Here is a 17770-nt window from a genome sequence, read left to right as displayed (position 1 = left end):
AATCCTAAAAGATGGATGCCCAAGTCGTCTGTGCCACAAGAGTTGACCTTTATTCCCATCTGCTCTCTTAGCACTCGCCACTCTCACATCCTTGAAGTAATAAACCCCACCGCGCTCTTCACCGGCTCCAATCAGAGTCTTCGAAGAACGGTCCTGCAACAAACAAATAGTGTCTGTAAACAAAGCAAAACAACTATTATGTTTAAGTAACTTCGAAACTGAGATCAAAGTGCAGGCTAGTTTCGGCACAAGAAGCACATCTTTGAGTGAAATCATGTCCGTAAGTATCATATCACCCATCTGAGATGATGTCGAGGTACCACCATCAGCAAAACCCACCACACACGGTGCGGTTGTCCTCACATTCACAAGATGCTTTATATCACTGGTCATGTGGTGCGAAGCTCCTGAATCTATTATAACATCACCAATACACTTACCAGACAATTTCTCAGACGAAGCGTTTGACTTCCCATCGTTGATGATCTGAGTTATTGCCCTCCATTGATCAGGAGTCAGGTCTGAACTGCCATTCCCATACGAGCTTTACGCTTGTGCTGTATGAGCAGCTCCTCGTCCTCCTCCTCTTCCATAGTTATTGCCACCACGACCTCTACTGGAACCTCTTCCTCGTCTATCATTCATCCATTCTGGAAAACCTATGATTTGCCAGCAAGTATTCCTATCATGCCCTGTCTTTCCACAATTTGAACAAACACGATCTCTTCCTCTGTTTCCCGAAACAGAACCATTGTTCTCTGTTCTCGTAGTATTACTCGCCTCTCTGCGAGATGCTTGTTCATCTATCTGTGCTTCCTTCTTAGACACGAAACCAATAGCTTCCGGCTGTACTGCTTCTCTAGCTTTCGATGCACTCAACCTAGCTTCTTCTCTGATCACTTTAGCATATACCTTACCCAAGTCAGGTAACTCGTCAGCTTCTATAATAGCTGTTACTACGTTCCCAAAACGTGATTCATCCAGTCCCATGATAAACTGGTGTACCCTTTCATCCTCACGTTCCTTTTCATAGGTAGCCGCCGCTGAACAACTGCAGGCCGGTGGTGGTTTGTAGGTTTGCAATTCCTCCCACATCACAGCTAACCGACCATAGTAATCAATAACAGCTTCTCCGTTCTGTCGACAGGAAGCCAACTGTTCCATCAGTTGATGTACACGAACCTTGTTCCCTACTTCAAATCGTTTTTTCAAATTGTCCCACAACTTGTGCGCCTCTGTAATGAACGTAACAGTCGATCGCACTCTAGGTTCGATGGAAGATCTGATCCAGCCCACTATCATCGAGTTGACACTCAACCACGCCTCTAGATCAGCACTATCTTCACCAGGCTTTGGTAAAGTTCCATCAACAAAACCACTCTTCTTCTTTGCTCTCAAAGCATTCATCATCTCCATTGCCCATTCATTGTAATTATCTCCTTTTAATTGAACAGAAGTGATCAACGCTCCTGGATTATCAGAAGAAAACAACGAATAAGGTGAGATCTTCATCACATCCAACTGTTTCGCAACTACTTGCTTTCCATCATCATTACCCATCGTGTTCTTACTCTCTCAACGTAAAAAATTGAGCTGATTTATTTAGATCTCTGCTCTGATACCATATAAGATTGTATAAACTCGTGAGTTATTCATATGTTTACATGGAGTATTTATAGTTACATCGTAGACCGACTCTAGGAGGATATTCTCCTAACTAATTACATCATTATCACAACTACTTCATATTTATCTAAACACCTCATCATTATTATCTCCTATACTATACATAAAAGTGTCTTTCCTTCCGCATGTAATGGAAAGAGTCTTCTCCTTACGTTTTTGATTTCTAAAATTCATTTTTTTCTGATGAATCTTTCCATAGCCAACCACAACCACTGAACGGTGAATCTTTTTTTCAAAAACCTTTACAGATAAATACTATGCAAACTTATGACTTATGTTAATTGAGTGTTTTGGTTTGATTCAAACTCTCCTGTCTTTCCAAAATTTGTCTTATGCCATGTTGAACATAATTCCCTTTTTCGCGTCTAACAGTCTCTAAATATATCTTCATTAATAAACCACTTCTGTTATTAATTTAGCAGGCTGTATATATGTTATGTATATATTCTCACTGATACATCACTTTCTGGAATCAACATAAGAAACATAAATTTTAGCGTAACTAACGATCGAAAAATCTAATTCACACATTTTCTCTGCTGAATAGCTTATGAATATCTAAAATTTCTATATTATTTATGGACATATACAACTTTTTTAATCGATAGGACAAAAAGAGATATAAAAATATATAATTTAATATATTCATAAGCTATTCAAAAGAGAAATTTGTGAACTGAATTTTTCTTCTTTTTTTTTGTCACGAAAAACTGAATTTTTCTTTAGAGCTTTATTTATGTTCATTCATATTCTAGTGGACAGTAAATAGGACAAGAAGAGATAGAAACTGTAGACCACACATATATTGAGGCCATGAGAAAGTTTCCACGGCCAAACCGTAACAAAAAACATTAAAAAGAAAAGAGAAGAAACAAACAACAAACTATCTTGAAACACAGTACGCCATGGCTTCTCCAGCTTCCACTTATGCTCGAACTTCATGCATTTGTTTTCCAAAAATCCAAAACAGCATGCTGTTCATTGACAAGATGGGAGCATTTCCAAAGATAGCGAGAAGAAGAGTGAGGCTTATTCACGCATCACAAGGTCCAACAAAACCGCAAAAACCATTGCCTGGAGTAGACACAAGAATCCACTGGGAAAACCCGGATGATGGGTGGATAGGTGGAGGATCCGACCCGATCAAACCTGACCATACCAATCTTTTCAGTGATGACAAATTTGCTGAACTAATCAAAGACTCTTTTGATTCTCATTACCAGTAAGACCTCAAAATACTTGTATTTTTTGAAATCGAATTATAAATGGTATCTGTATCATTTTCAGATTCTTGGGTGTTTCCACGGATGCTGACCTTGAAGATATAAAATCTGCTTACCGGAGGTTATCGAAAGAGTATCATCCAGACACAACTTCATTACCACTTAAAACAGCTTCAGACAAGTTCATGAAACTAAGAGAAGTCTACGATGTTTTGAGCGACCAGGAGAGTAGGAGATTCTATGACTGGACACTGGCTCAGGAGGTTGCGAGTCGTCAAGCTGAGAAGATGAGAATGAAGCTTGAGGATCCGAAAGAGCAAGAATTTCGGAATTATGAATCTATACCCGATATGGTTGATCGGTTAGGTGGAAGGAACATGGAGCTTAGTGATCAAGCCATGACTGCTCTTACGTTCGATGTTTTGATCATTGTATTTGCCGTTTGTTGTATAGCGTATGTGGTTGTCTTTAAAGACCCTTATTACTAGGTAACGAGCTATATATAGGGAAGTTGAAATTCAGGGAAATCTGTATAGGTGGAAAATGGAACATTTATAGATTATAACATAATCTGATTACAAGCGGTCGTCTAGACGTCGTTAGATTCGCTGACATCGGTATAAATTTACTCGCTCAATATCTGTGAAAAATGTTAGTGAGAATGAGACAGAAAAATAAAGAGTAAAACTTTGACCAAAAAAAATAAAGACCAATTTGCTAATGTGATTAAATCTTGCACAATTCTCTTTGAAATACCATCCTTTTATTACATAAATTATTTAGCATAACATAATCCTAAATGAATACTCACCATATAATCTAGAATTCAATCTATTAGGATTACATAACCCCGAACTAAACTTTAGAATTTCAATGTTCCAACATTCTGGAAGTACTTCACCAACCAATACCTAATGCAGGATCACACAAGAACCAAACAGAAATTTCTCAGTTTCTAATTTTGAAGAGAAAACTTTCTTCATAGAATCACACTTTCCTTGTTGTATACCAAACATAATTTGATCCTCAAGTTCTTCCAAAGCACTTTAACAATTTTCGAATTTCTTTAATAGAAAACTTAATCTTCAAACAAACAATATTTTGCGTAATAGAAAACGTTTGTTTATCTTTGGACACATATTCTCTTTTCTTTTTTTAAGCTTAACAAATCCATGCACAACCCAATACATGAACTCTAAACGTTTATCTTCGAACACATATTCTCCTTTCTTTTTTTAAGCTTAACAAATCCATGCCCAACTCAATACATGAACTCTAACATAACCCATCTTCATGACACACGTTTGTACTATCTCTATTAATACTTTCCAAACTAATAAACCATAATATAAAACCATATCTTCAATCTCCCTTTTTTTAACTATGTATGTGAGTTCATAGCCCCTAGATGGAATACCACATCTTCAATCCCCCTATAAGTTACACATGGTTAAAAACTAATATATATGAAGATCAAAATCTGATATATGATGGGGTTTACTAGCATTTGACCATGATATAAGTTCGGTTTTTAGAGTCTTTTATATATATTTTGAATCATTTGAGAATCAATGCAGGTTTAGGTACATTTTAGATGACATTAGAGCTTTTGGAGACTGAAAGACCATGAACCTTAAAAGATCTATTTTTAGTTGATTTCTTAGTCTGGTGTCGTTCGACACCACATCGACACCCTATTTTTCCACAAGACTTTCGAAGTTTGAAGATACTGAAGAAAGCTATAGAAGTTTTACTTAATTGCAAAAGAGCCCAATTCATGTTGTCGATTATATCTTAATTTTTTTTTTAAGTTTTGTAGCTGACGCTTGGATATTGGAAGATTAGAACATAGATATTTTTGGAGAGAGAGAGAGAGAGAGAGAGAGAGAGAGAGAGAGAGAGAGAGAGAGAGAGAGAGAGAGAGAGAGAGAGAGAGAGAGAGAGAGAGAGAGAGAGAGAGAGAGAGAGAGAGAGAGAGAGAGAGGAGAGAGAGAGAGAGAGAGAGAGAGAGAGAGAGAGAGAGAGAGAGAGATCTGAACTCATACCTGTTTTGAGAAAATTTTGAACTACTTTTCTTACTCTATTATTATAATTACGCAATTTATTCTGATATTGATTTGTGTTTTATTGATCCTCTCTAAGTAATTTAATTGTTAGATTTACGGTTTTTCAAAGGTTAATGAATGAATTGTTAGACTGGATTGAATTGTTAAGTTAATCCATTAGTTTTTCAGCTGAGTTGTTCTTAAAACTAGTTCTTTATTGATCACATTTAATCTAGATTCTAGGATATTTGATAGATGAGACAACATGATTAATTACATGGACTGATTTTAGATGAGCTAAATACCTATGCACAAAGACATTTGGTTGATCTAATCAAACATGTTCTTATTGCTTGTCTGAAACATTTTAATTGGCAAAGAGATTTAAAATTCTAGGATATAGACATATATAGTCTTTGCAACGATTTGGTCGATTATAATTTTTTGCTTTGAGTTCTGGAACGGTTCTTAATTAAATCCTAACAATCTATCAAGTATGCAATTTGATTTACCTGCGAGTTTCTCTAAGTCTAGCGCCTCTCATATCTGAAACTTACAAACATCTTTCTTTTAAGTGTCATTTACAGCATTACATTCACTATCATTTAGCTTAATTTGAAAAAGTTTATTGTGCGATCTTATAGTCTCTGTGGATTCGAACACTAAGTATTGCATTGCACCTCTGAAATTGCATAATAGCTTAAAGAGATAATTCGAGCATAAAAATTTATGACGCTGTTGCCAGGAACTCTTTCTTATTGTCATAAAAAACTTTTTTAGAGTTTAGTTTATACTTTTATTTTCTGGTTACTTGTTCTTTCTCTTTTACTTATTTTTTCTTATTGCCATAGGAACTGTTTGAGTTAGAACACACAAAATAAACCACAAACATCTAGTATCGACCGCCACAACAATAGCATCGATCGACACCCTTCGTGGACAGAAACAGATGGTTGGTGTGCTGGTTTTAGTGGCTGATGATAATGGGGACTATTGAGGGTCAAGAGCGCAACAGAGGTGGCCAAAATATTAGTACACAAGGGGCTGTAATCCCTGATGAAATCCTTGCTGCTGAGAATACTGAGAGGACAATTAGTGACTACAACATGCCTGGTCAGTTCTATGCCAACACGTATGCAATCCGCCTTCCTTCATTTTAGAGGGACTACTTTGAGGTCAACCCATTTTACTACGCTTTAGTGGGTTAGCACCATTTTCATGGTCTCCTTAAAGGCATCTCCAACCCTACTCTATTTTTCTTTAAAAAAGAGTTTAGAGTAAAAGTGCTCCAATGGTACTTTATTTCTTACTCTATAATATAGTTAAAATAGGTTTATTCCAAATATTGAGTAACTTTTCATTTTTTTTGTTCATCATTTTATTTCTTACTCTAAAATAGAGTACCATTAGAGTAAACTCAAACTCTATTATAGAGTTACTCTATTTTAGAGTAGAAAATAGAGTAAACCATTGGAGATGGTCTAATGACCATCCAATGGATCACATTTACAAGTTTGAGGATCTAGCATCGAGCATCAAGCTGAATGCAGTCTCAGAAGAGTACATTTTCTACAGGTTGTTTTCTCACTCTCTATCTGGGGATGCAGCTTACTTGCTTAAACAGTTGCAGCCATGATCTTTGATATGCTGGGGTAATACTAAATATGCTATTCTCGATGATTTTTTTATGAAGCTTTCAAGTCTTCTTGGGTGAGATTTAGACCCTATCTGAAGACTTTCCACCTCATGGCTTCAATGAGGTTCATCTGTTGGGAGTTTTCTTCAGATATTTAGTTTAGAGATATCAGATGGATCTGGATGCTATGAGTGAAGGAAACTTCAAAAATTGTAGTCTTGAGGAAGTAATAGGTGTAGTGAGAATTTGACATCCACCAATAGTACCAAAAACGCAGATCTTGATAGGAAAAAGGTCAGATCGGAACAAGATAAATCATGTGGCTGAGGTGGAATCCAATCTCCTTCTGGGTAAGATGCAAGTTCTGTTTACAATAGAGATTGAGACCTTTGAACCATGTTAAGAAGCTGAAGAAGAGAATGTAAACTTCGTAAATGGTACTTGTTTTCAGGGATAAAGGTTTGGAAATAAACAGTTTGACAGGAACTTCAATGGGAATGGTTAGAGGAATGGCTTCACAAGGACATAACTCTTTTTGGTTACACTCAAAAACTTCAATACCAAAAGCCTTTTCACGGTAGCAGCAATTTCATAAGGAACTATGATACATCTACTTATTAGACACCTCATGCGTCAACTAAAGAAGACAAGATGCAATCCTTGCTGAAACAGATCTTGACAAGCCAACAGAAGATGACTGTAGACTTTAAAGGATGGACTCGATGTATAATGATTTGAATGGGAAGTTCAAAGCTTTGAGCACTTATGTCAAACAGTTGGATAATAAGGTGCCTAGACTGTTGGGTCTGTCAAGAAACAAAGAGAATTATTTCCTAGGAGGACTGATACTAATCCAAAACAACATGTCAATGACATCATGTTGAGGAATGAAAAACTTGGCCATGCTGTTAGATTCTGAATCACTGAAATGACATCCTTGCAGTGTATCCAAAAATGCTGATATGTCGAGCATATTCTCCATCGATCAAATTAGTTCATTCAATTCTGAATGCAAAGGTGACAAGTGTCTCTCTTTGTTTCTTATCCATATGAGTTATTCATTTCCAGAATAATCTAGCCAAGCCCATCTATATCCACTTACTGTGAATCCGATGTCCATGATCCATCTACAAAACAAGAAAAAATAATCCAAATTAAAATACACACTTGATATTGGAAATACGCCATGACACGAAGGTGTCGAAGCGAGAGCCCAAGTATGTAAGGTAGGTGAACATTCAAAGATCGCATGATTAGCTGATTTATCAGTTTCTCAACATCCAGGACATGATTATAACATCACATATGGCGACTTACTAAGTTCCTAGTGACTGCTATGCATTTAAAAACCATCTGCCATATTAGATGACACAGTTTTTTGTGGAGCATTAATATTCTAAGCAAAGGCTTGAAGCTTTGTGATACTGGACTCTGATACCATTACTCCAGGTTCATGACAAAAAATATTCCTTGAAACCCAATATCCTAATTTAATTGTATACATCCCAATTTTTTTATATAGCTCAAATTATATTTTTCATCTTTATTGAATTGACTTATAACAAAACTGCAAATAAGCGGTATATCATCGTGAGCAACTAAATTTTCAAGCATCTCTAAATTCCATACTTTTGGCGTACCATGGATTAAGTCACTAACTGTCATACATGGATGAACCACTAGTGAGGAAGATCGAGCTGGTCTAGCAGAGATCATAGGGATCCGAGGATCTTCCTATACTCGAAAGCCCAAATGTACCTTTTTCTGATACCAACGGTCAATAAAGTTCTAGCTGCCATCAAACTCGTTCAGACGTAAGGACTCTCAGCTGGTGGAGCACAAAAATTCTTGCATAGTGGATGATACCAGCCATGTGAAAGTTTCATAAGACGAGAATCTGAGAGTTGTATCAATCTCCGCAGATGTTTTGCCAATAATGCTAGATGAAGTTTATGAGTTAATCTGAATCCAATACCCCCTTCTTATTTAAGATAGCACAATTTCAACCACTTATCCCAGTGCATTCCAGATTGTTTTCTCAAATCTCCAATGGGAGGAGAAAAAGTTATAGCCTTTATAAGAATCTCCTTCCCACATTTTGTTAGCCATCGAGCAGACCATCCATTGATTCTATGGTCAAATCTGTCTTTTAGGAAAGTATATCCTCTTGAATCCTCAAATAAGTTCTCATTTCTCCTTCATTATCAATAACAAAAGTGGATTTGATTTCTTGCTTTATATTTTCCGTTACTCTTTTGCCAAAAAAGCAATGACTTCTCAAAGTTAATACATTGTCATGATGCTTTTCCATATACTTTTATTTCTTTCATAACCTCATCACATTCACGGGGCTCCGTGTAACGACCCGCTCTCGGAGTATTTTTAATTACAAAATCTGTAGTCTTCGAAAGAGGTTTCTTTGTAAGAAGGCGAAAATTATTCTAAGTTTCTTTGTAAGTGTTGGAACTTTTTTTCGTTATGAGTGAATAAGAACTTCATTTTTCTCTAAGTATTTAAAGAATTTCTTACTATTAAAGCATCGATAACTTAGAATAAACCGGGTTAAACTGACCATAGAACGACCAAAGTCTAAGGAAGTGGTCGACCGACCGTAGAGCCAACTAAGGAAGGTTCGGACATTTAGGAATGCAGGTTCTAAATAAGGCAAGTTTGATTAGCTATCCTTAGCGGGACACGCTGAAAGGAAGGTCGGGTCTGCGGGAGTCGATTAAGGAAAGACTTTTATAGATTTGGTAGGACTTCGTGGGCAAGGTTTGACCAAGCCAAATACGGAAACATCATTAAAATACCGGCTTGGTGAGCAAGTCCAAGAGTAGTATAAAAAGGATCCTCCCCCTCTTATTCTAGACACAACTCAAAAAGCAAGTCTTAGAGAGAGTCCAGAGCAAAACGCAGTCCTAGAGAGAGAGTTTGGGAAAGGAGGATCTAGCAAGGAGGATCACATGATTCTTCTCCGGAAAACGCAGCTAGGTTCAGAGTCTTCGATCTATTAAGATCAATCCAGGTGAGGATGTGATTCGTGGCAGTCCGATAATAATTGTTTTGTCTGTTCAATTCAGTTTGATCGTGTTTATGCTTGGATAGAATTCGTTTATGGAAAGTTTGTTCATCGTGTTCATAGGGAAATGTTTGATAGAATTGTTTAAGGAAAGTTCGTTCATCATGTTCTTAGGAAAAGTATGATAGTAATTGTATATGGAAAGTTCGTTCTTGGTGTTCTTATGAAATGCATGCTAGATTTAATAGATGGATAATTGAGTCATGTTGGGATGTTTATGTGAGAAATGAACATTTGATCTTGAGAACCTAGGTCAGGAAACTATAATGTGTTTAAGGATTGGATAATTGAATTGATTTAATTAAGGAAAACGATTAAGGGAATGTTATGAACCTTCGGGTCGAAGGTTTGGCTACAGGCCGTAATGGACCGACGGGTCACATGCTGGCTATGGCCGCAGGTACGGCTTCGGCCGCAGGTTGGATACAGCCGCAGGTTTATGGGCCTTCGGGTCGAAAGGTTAAGGAAGGTTAAGGAAGGTTAAGGAAAGGTTAAGGTTAATGAGAAATGTCAGAACTAGCTAAGTACATGATTGATAGAATTGAAGGTTAGGATGTTAGTATTGATTGAGTTTCTGATTATTGGGATGTAGTGGGCGGTATTGAGCGTCCTCACTGATACTTTTGTATGCTCATGCCTCCTTTTGCGATGCAGGTCATGAGTAGTTGATCGACCGGAGCGTGGGACGATGAAGACCATCGGCGCGGGTTTTCTTTCCTTATAAACTTGGGTTTTATTTGGCATTTTTATGAATCTTATACTATTACTCTACAGTATTTTGCTCGGATTTATTAATAAATTTTAAACATTTGTTGGAGTTTATTGTTGGAAAATTTCTTAGATTTTCACTTAGAATTTTTCGAGGCTTTTAAGAAGATTTCCGGGTTAGGGTGTTTCACTCCGCCTTAAAGAGGAAAAGGCTATCATCAGAAATTAAGAAGTGAGACACTATGAGGCTAGTGCGTTATACGCGCATCCCCATTATATTTCCCTAATTCTCTGCATGATTTAGAAGGCCAACGAGCGTTTCCATGCCTATGTTATAAATCAAAAGGAGAAAAAGGATCTGCTTTACTTAAACCTCTCTCTGGGATAATGTTTCCTCTAGGTTGGCCATTTATGAGAACTTTATACTTAACAGAAGAAAGACATAGCATAATCTACGTGATCGAAGTTGCTGAAGATCCCATTTTTTCCATAAATTTGTGTATAAAAATCCGCTCCATATGTTCATATGCTTTGTTCATATCAGTTTTGATAGAAATTCACTTGCGTCTTCCACATTGTTTTGTTCTTAAGGCATGTAACATCTTCTAAGTGATCATTAAATTATATGCGATATGTCGACCTGCAACAAAGGCTAATTGGATTTCTAAGATTGCTCCGGTAAAACTTTCTCCAGTCTCTGGCATAAGACCTTAGAGACTATTCTATAGCTCAGATTGCACAAACTGGTTGGTCAAAATTGAGTCATGTCAATAGGTTTCTCTTTTTCGAAATGGGACAAATGTTTGTGTCATTCAATCATTGAGTAATGATACCATCAACTAAGAATTCATTGGCCATACGAATCAAATCTCCTTTCACTATGTCCCAAAATTTCTGATAAAATAAGGCGCTCGTTCCATTGGTTCAGGAGCCTTTCAAGGGTGCATTACAAAGAGTGCAATCTTGACCTTCCATTCTGTAACTAGAGCTGATTTCCTAATTTATCACATATGTGATCGTCATAGATATATTTCCCAAAGAATCGTCTATCTTGTTTGGGTATGATGATTTAAAAATTGTTTTGAGATAACCAGTAGCAGTGACTACCAGTCCCTTTTCATCTTCCATAATATTTTTTGAGTTATCCATCAACTGTGAGAGTGGATTTCATACTCTACTTTTTTTTTGTGAAATTGTGAAAATTTTTCAAATTCATATCCTTTTCTTTCAGCCACAAAAAATCAGATTTTTTTTTCTAGATCATTTTTTCTTTGTCTTAGGGCTTTTCAGAAAATTCCTTTGAAGTTGCTGAAAGCATTTCAGTTGACAAACCATCATCTGCATCCATAGCCTTAATTCTCTTTCAGTTATTCCATTTGCTTTTCCAAGTTCTAATCTCTCATTAGGTTATTAGTGGGAACATACAATATATATATCTTATATAGGACGTCATGAAAAGTTATTTTCTTATTATTTATCAAATTTTATTTACTTATTATACATTAGTAAGACCCATTGACAAAATTATTATTTTATAGTGATTATTAGTTTTTTTTTTGACAAAAAATTTATCAAATTTTTGGTTGAAAACTCACCTTCACCTAGATGCTCCGTGAAGATTCACTTTCATTTCGATGAAAATTTGAGGTGAGTGTTCATAAATGCAGTTGGATGATCCATTTGGATGTAATATTTTAATGTACAAAACGAACATCAACTTGCATCTTCACCCAGATGGATCATCCAAGTGAGCAAACGAACAGCACCTGAGTTGAGGTTCTACTGTACTCCAGTCACAAACTGGAATCAATTGCGAAGTAGATCAGAAAGATAAATGAAGCATTGCAAAAGGTGGATTTATAAATAAATAGAAAGATGAACTGAATTATCATACTTTAAACCAAACTAGTCGGATGCCGAAACAAAAAAGTGATAGAACCGTATTTTATAAACTACGGATTACTGAGTACTGTAAAGAATAAAAATGATAAAATTATACCAAAGAGTAGGAAAAAGATGATATAATTGCAGAAGCGAGATATTATATCTTTCTTTAACTCAAAATACGTCTCGTAGTTAACGTAATTAGTCTCAGGATACAATTGCAAACAATCTTCTGAATTTGCGTCACTCTATCAGAAATCTGTCGAAACTAGTTTTGTTTTGTACTCTCAGACACAAACTAAAATAAAATAAATATTCAAGTGGGAGCATATTTGATCTTGTACATCATATATTTCTTTTCTATAATGGCAAGCACCTTTATACAGAAACAAAAGAATGAGAGTCAAAAATCACATAATTCTGACAAACCATTACATTATGGTTCTACAAAAGTCAAACGTAAGTGGTGTTATGGAGCATTAAGGCACATCAATTATCTTTATGAAAAAACATATTTTCATTGACCTCTTGACCGTAACTTACTAGCAAATATATTAATATCTTTGACCAATCAAAGCTAATTTTTTTTGCTATGGGTTTACATTTTTATATTTAAACACATATAAAAGATAACATGAATATAATTTAAACCATAAGTTATTAGACATAAGTCTATCTAACATATTTAAATCCAAATTCAAACCCAATATCCAATGTGTACATTTAAGTCACACATTTTATTACTCCATTTCTCATTCAAATTCAAATGAGCTCCGTTTTTGATATATGAATACACTATTTCATAGTGTTTGTCAAACATTCGGTTATACCGACGAATGTCTTTGTCCGGAAACTTACCGAAAATAGTCTAAAACCATCTCGTCAAAAACGAGTTCCAAGACACTAGACGACTCGATAGACTTGACTTCTTAGACTAGACTTAACAAGACTCAACTAAAGAATTTTGAGAGTACAAACGAAAAATTCACTGCATGATGAGTTGGTAGCAATTTTTCAGACTTGAACCAGTCATTGTTGAACTCTTAAGATTAGTCGAGATCAATTTTCTAATGATTTTTGTCATCTTTTTTTCCAAGATACAATTAACCATTATACACAAAACTTAGTGTATGATGCTAGCTTTTTTTTTAAATCATAGTTTGATAATTATCACTAATTTCATTTGACCTCTTGCCAATGACTTTATATGGTAAGCAAAGTTTCCTCCACATTTCTTGAGATAGCTCAAAACTATGCACATTTACATTTAACATCTCTTAAGAGTTTAGAAAGTTAATCTACAACTCCTTTAGATTTAAATGAATAATAAAAACAATTTCAAAAATTGTTACAATTTTCTTTAGAATGTATTTCATTTTCGGAAATTCACATTTTAGATACAACTATTTTCATAGTTCTCTCAAGTTGATTTACAAAATCCAGCTTGTATATGTTTTAATTTTTTTTTCAAATATATTTTTGCTTTATAGCAAATATACATATCATTATATGATATTATTTGTACCATCAAAACCACAATTTTCTATTGTTATTCTCAAACATATTGACTCTAGAAATTACAATACACATGTCAGTTTCAGTCATGTTAGTCTGAAAATTTTCATTGGTTTTGTATGGTCAACTTTTTTAAAAGGTGCATTTAAGCATTGACGAAGTACAAATGTTTTGATAAATATCAACAAACATTTTATTTCTTATGAAAAATGATTTATACGTGGCAGACCTGTCCCAAATTTTATTTGGAACGTCGACTCACTAAATCTATTTCCATCCATACAACTTGATCTCAAAAGATCAAAATGTTATTTATAAATATGGTTTCACCATATTTTTGAAACTTGACTCATTTTTCCTATGATCAAGTATTTAATAATTAAATTAAGTTGTTCCAAAAAAAAAATCTGAAACAGGAAAACAAAACGTTAGACATTCTTGATACTCAAAGCACATAATTATCTTAACCAAGTCAAAGCATTAGCATGCACTGAGACTAAAAAAGTTTTATTCTAATCACATTTATGAGCTAGAATATTTAATACAAAACTAGATTTTGACCCGCACGCCCGTGCGGGTGTATATATTAAAAATACAATATCAAAACTGGATAAAAAATTCAAATTTGAAGAATCGAACCGATCACGATCCGAAAGAGTAATACAAAACCCGAACCAAAATTGATTAAATATCTAAATTATTCAAAATTTTGATATTTAGAGAACCGAAACCATAACTAATTCGAATCGAAGTATTTTGGATATCAAAATGTATCCAAAAAGGATTTATATACGTATATATATTAATTATTTTTAGTTTTAATGTATATAAAAATATCCAGAATATATATGATACTTTTAGGTTGGTTTAAATACTTGAAAATATATAAAAATAGTCAAATATAAATATCTAACATAGTAGAAATACACTCAAAACACCAAAAAATATTTAAAATAATTTTTGATTTTTGATCCAAAATTTAAGCCAAACCAATTTATATGCTAAGTTTAGGTATTTAGACATATGTTATTCAGATTTATATACAATATATTATATTATTTATAGATTTTAAGAAAATCAAAATATATAATGAATTGTTAAAAAAATAATTTAAATGGGTTATTCGAACACGAACTGAACTCGCAAAGATCCGAATATAATTCGAACTGAAATTTAGAAATATCTGAATGGAGCTGAAATTTTTAACCCCGGAAACCCAAAACCCAAATAGATCCGAAACGAACCCGAATGGATACCTTAATGCCCAGCCCTAGTCATAATTTGAACTGAAATTTAGAAATATATGAATGGGGCTGAAATTTTTGACCCCGGAAATCCGAAATCCAAAGAGATCCTAAACGTGGATACCTAAGCGCCCAGCCCTAGTCACTATTATGTATCATATATATCGTCATATAATTAATTGTACTGGTCCATCATATAAATAATCATATAATTAATAGTATTTTATATATCATTTTATAAATAATCACATATATTATATTCTTAAAGTTTAATGTGAAATATAAAAACTATAATTTAATTTGGTATATGAAATTAATCTTTTTGTTGTATTTTTCTTATATATATTGAAAACATTTTTAATAATGGTTGTTAGAAATATTTTAGAAAAAATATTTTTTTTTGAATATATGCATATTTTGAATCAATTTTTGATATAAATCAACTTTAAATTATTATTTTGATTTTAAATATTGGTATAAAATTTAAATTTTATTTTATGATTATTTTAGATAAAACAATGTTTTTAGGTAATTAGATTAGTCTATTTTGTATATCTTAAAACTGATATAATGGATTTCCAATTTTTATTAATAACATAAGCCATTACTTTTTCTTCTTACTTTTATCCATGTTTCAAAATTTTAATTTTTTGTATTAGTTTTCTATGAATTATTATTAATTTTATGATATATTTTTTTTTGAAAATTGAACTCTTGATTTTTTTATATTTGACTAAACTAAATAAGGTAATAATACTGTTTTTAAAAAAAAATTTATATAATATATAAATAGTGAAATGTAAATATCTATAATATTTAATGTATACTCAAAACACCAAATATACTTAAAATAACTATTGATTATCTATCCAAATATTTAAATCAAACCAATTTATATGTTAAGTTCAGGTACTCTAACATATGTTATTCAAATTTATATGTAATATATTATTTTGTTTATATACTTGAGAAATTTAAAGTATATAATAAATTTTAAAATAATTTAAATGGGTTAGCCGAACCAGAAAAAACCCGAGAGATCCGAATCGAATCCGAACCAAAATTTAGAAATATCCAAATATGACTAAAATCTTTGACCTTAGAAACCTGAAACCAAAACAAACCTAAACAGAACCGATTGGATATCCGAACACCCATCTCTAACTCACAATCTATTTTTTCCTTTAAAAACAGAGTAAACATATAATTAATAGTATTTTATATGTACTATCATATACATAATCACATATTTATATTTAAAAATCTAATATGAAATTAAAAAATCATAATTTAAGTTGGTATATGAAATTTGACTTTGTATTATATTTTTTTATATGGTTATTTTTTAGCGGAAAAGTAGAAAACTTTTTTATAACTATATTATAACTATATTATCTTATATATTGATTTTGTGAGCACATAATAACAAATTATTCTAGTTATAATATCTCTTGTTATTGTAACCTAAATACGTTATAAATATATAATAATACTATTTTATCTATATTAGAGAATTGTTAAAACAGCTATGTGACAAAACATACAATTGATTATACAAAATTAGAGAGTAAAAATAATAATACATACATGAAATTATCGTTTAGAAAGAAAGATAAGTTACATGAATCAATTATAATAATACTGACAGCTATAAGTTACGTGGTTAAATATTTATATATTTAGTTTTCATTTTGCAGGGAAGGTCAAATGAAGATTGATGGGGAGAAGGAAATTAATTTTGGTCACTCGGTTTAGGAATAATAGATTTACAATAAGATAGATACGGTTTGGATAAAAAAAATCGATAATGTTGATTTTTGATAGATAAATGAAACGGCAGTGTAGAAGGTAGTGGCAATTCATTGTAAATAATAAGAAAAAGTCAGGATAAGTATTTATTTGTACTTTACTTTTTAATATGATAGATCCATTCAATCTTGTACCGAAAAGTTAGAAAATTTTGACCCTAAGCTGAATGCAAAACAAATACGCAAAGTAAATAGTTTGCCGAATAAAAAAAAAATCATAACTAATTTAATTTAATGCACATCACAGATCACAGCCAATATGATAATATGAATGCAAGACAAACTAACGCTTGATGATTAAATCAGCCAAAGGTTATAACCAGATTTAACCAAACAAGAAGATCAATAATATAGCAGTTTCAGTTTACCGTCAAGCTAGATAACTAATAAGACGAATATCTTTTGAAATAAACTAAGCCGAAACAAAATAATTCAGCAGTTCCAGCAGAAACTAAAAACGTAAATTCAAGAACACATATTTTAACGCTGAGACCGAGGATTATAGGAGCCGATCCAATTTTCAACGCCTTTTTAGAAATATGATCAACCTGTTCTTAAAAAAAAAACTTTTACAATAATCAGTTTGGTTAGTGCAAAATAATAAACGAATACTTTTAGTTAAGACTGATAAAATTGTATTTTATAAACTACGGATTACTGAATATTGTAAGGAATAAAAATGATAAAATTATACCAAATAGTAAAAAGAAGATGATACAACTGCAGAGACAAAATATTATCTCTTTCCTTAGCTCAAAATATGTTCCGTACTGCGACGGTTCGTTAACGTAATGAGTCCCAGAATACAACTGCAAACAATCTTCTGAATTTGCGTCACTTTATCAGAAATCTGACGAAACTAGTTTTATGTTGTACTCTGAGATACAAACTAAAATAAAATAAATATTCAAGTGGGAGCATATTGATCTTGTACATCATATA

The 17770-nt window shown here is 33.2% G+C and overlaps 1 protein-coding gene across 1 annotated transcript; it reads left to right on the top strand.

Annotated features, from left to right (window-relative positions):
• Window positions 1-2502: 2502 nt before the first annotated feature.
• LOC108825893 (NAD(P)H-quinone oxidoreductase subunit T, chloroplastic) lies at window positions 2503-3490 on the top strand. The gene is made up of 2 exons (XM_018599251.2): window positions 2503-2908; window positions 2974-3490. The coding sequence occupies exons 1-2, from the start codon at window positions 2592-2594 to the stop codon at window positions 3395-3397; spliced, it is 741 nt and encodes a 246-aa protein (XP_018454753.1). The 5' UTR covers window positions 2503-2591; the 3' UTR covers window positions 3398-3490.
• Window positions 3491-17770: the final 14280 nt, after the last annotated feature.

This window comes from Raphanus sativus, chromosome 9 (genome assembly GCF_000801105.2).
Source record: "Raphanus sativus cultivar WK10039 chromosome 9, ASM80110v3, whole genome shotgun sequence".
Classification (NCBI taxonomy): Eukaryota; Viridiplantae; Streptophyta; class Magnoliopsida; order Brassicales; family Brassicaceae; genus Raphanus; species Raphanus sativus.
The sequence above is the reverse complement of the archived record's forward strand: the minus strand, read 5'-3'. Positions and strand labels throughout refer to the sequence as shown.

Bases quoted from the DNA above. Each gene is read 5' to 3' on its own strand.
- LOC108825893 (XM_018599251.2), top strand. From the start codon at position 2,592: ATGGCTTCTCCAGCTTCCACTTATGCTCGAACTTCATGCATTTGTTTT. The intron at 2,909-2,973 runs GTAAGACCTCAA...TATCATTTTCAG, and splicing joins TCTTTTGATTCTCATTACCA to ATTCTTGGGTGTTTCCACGG.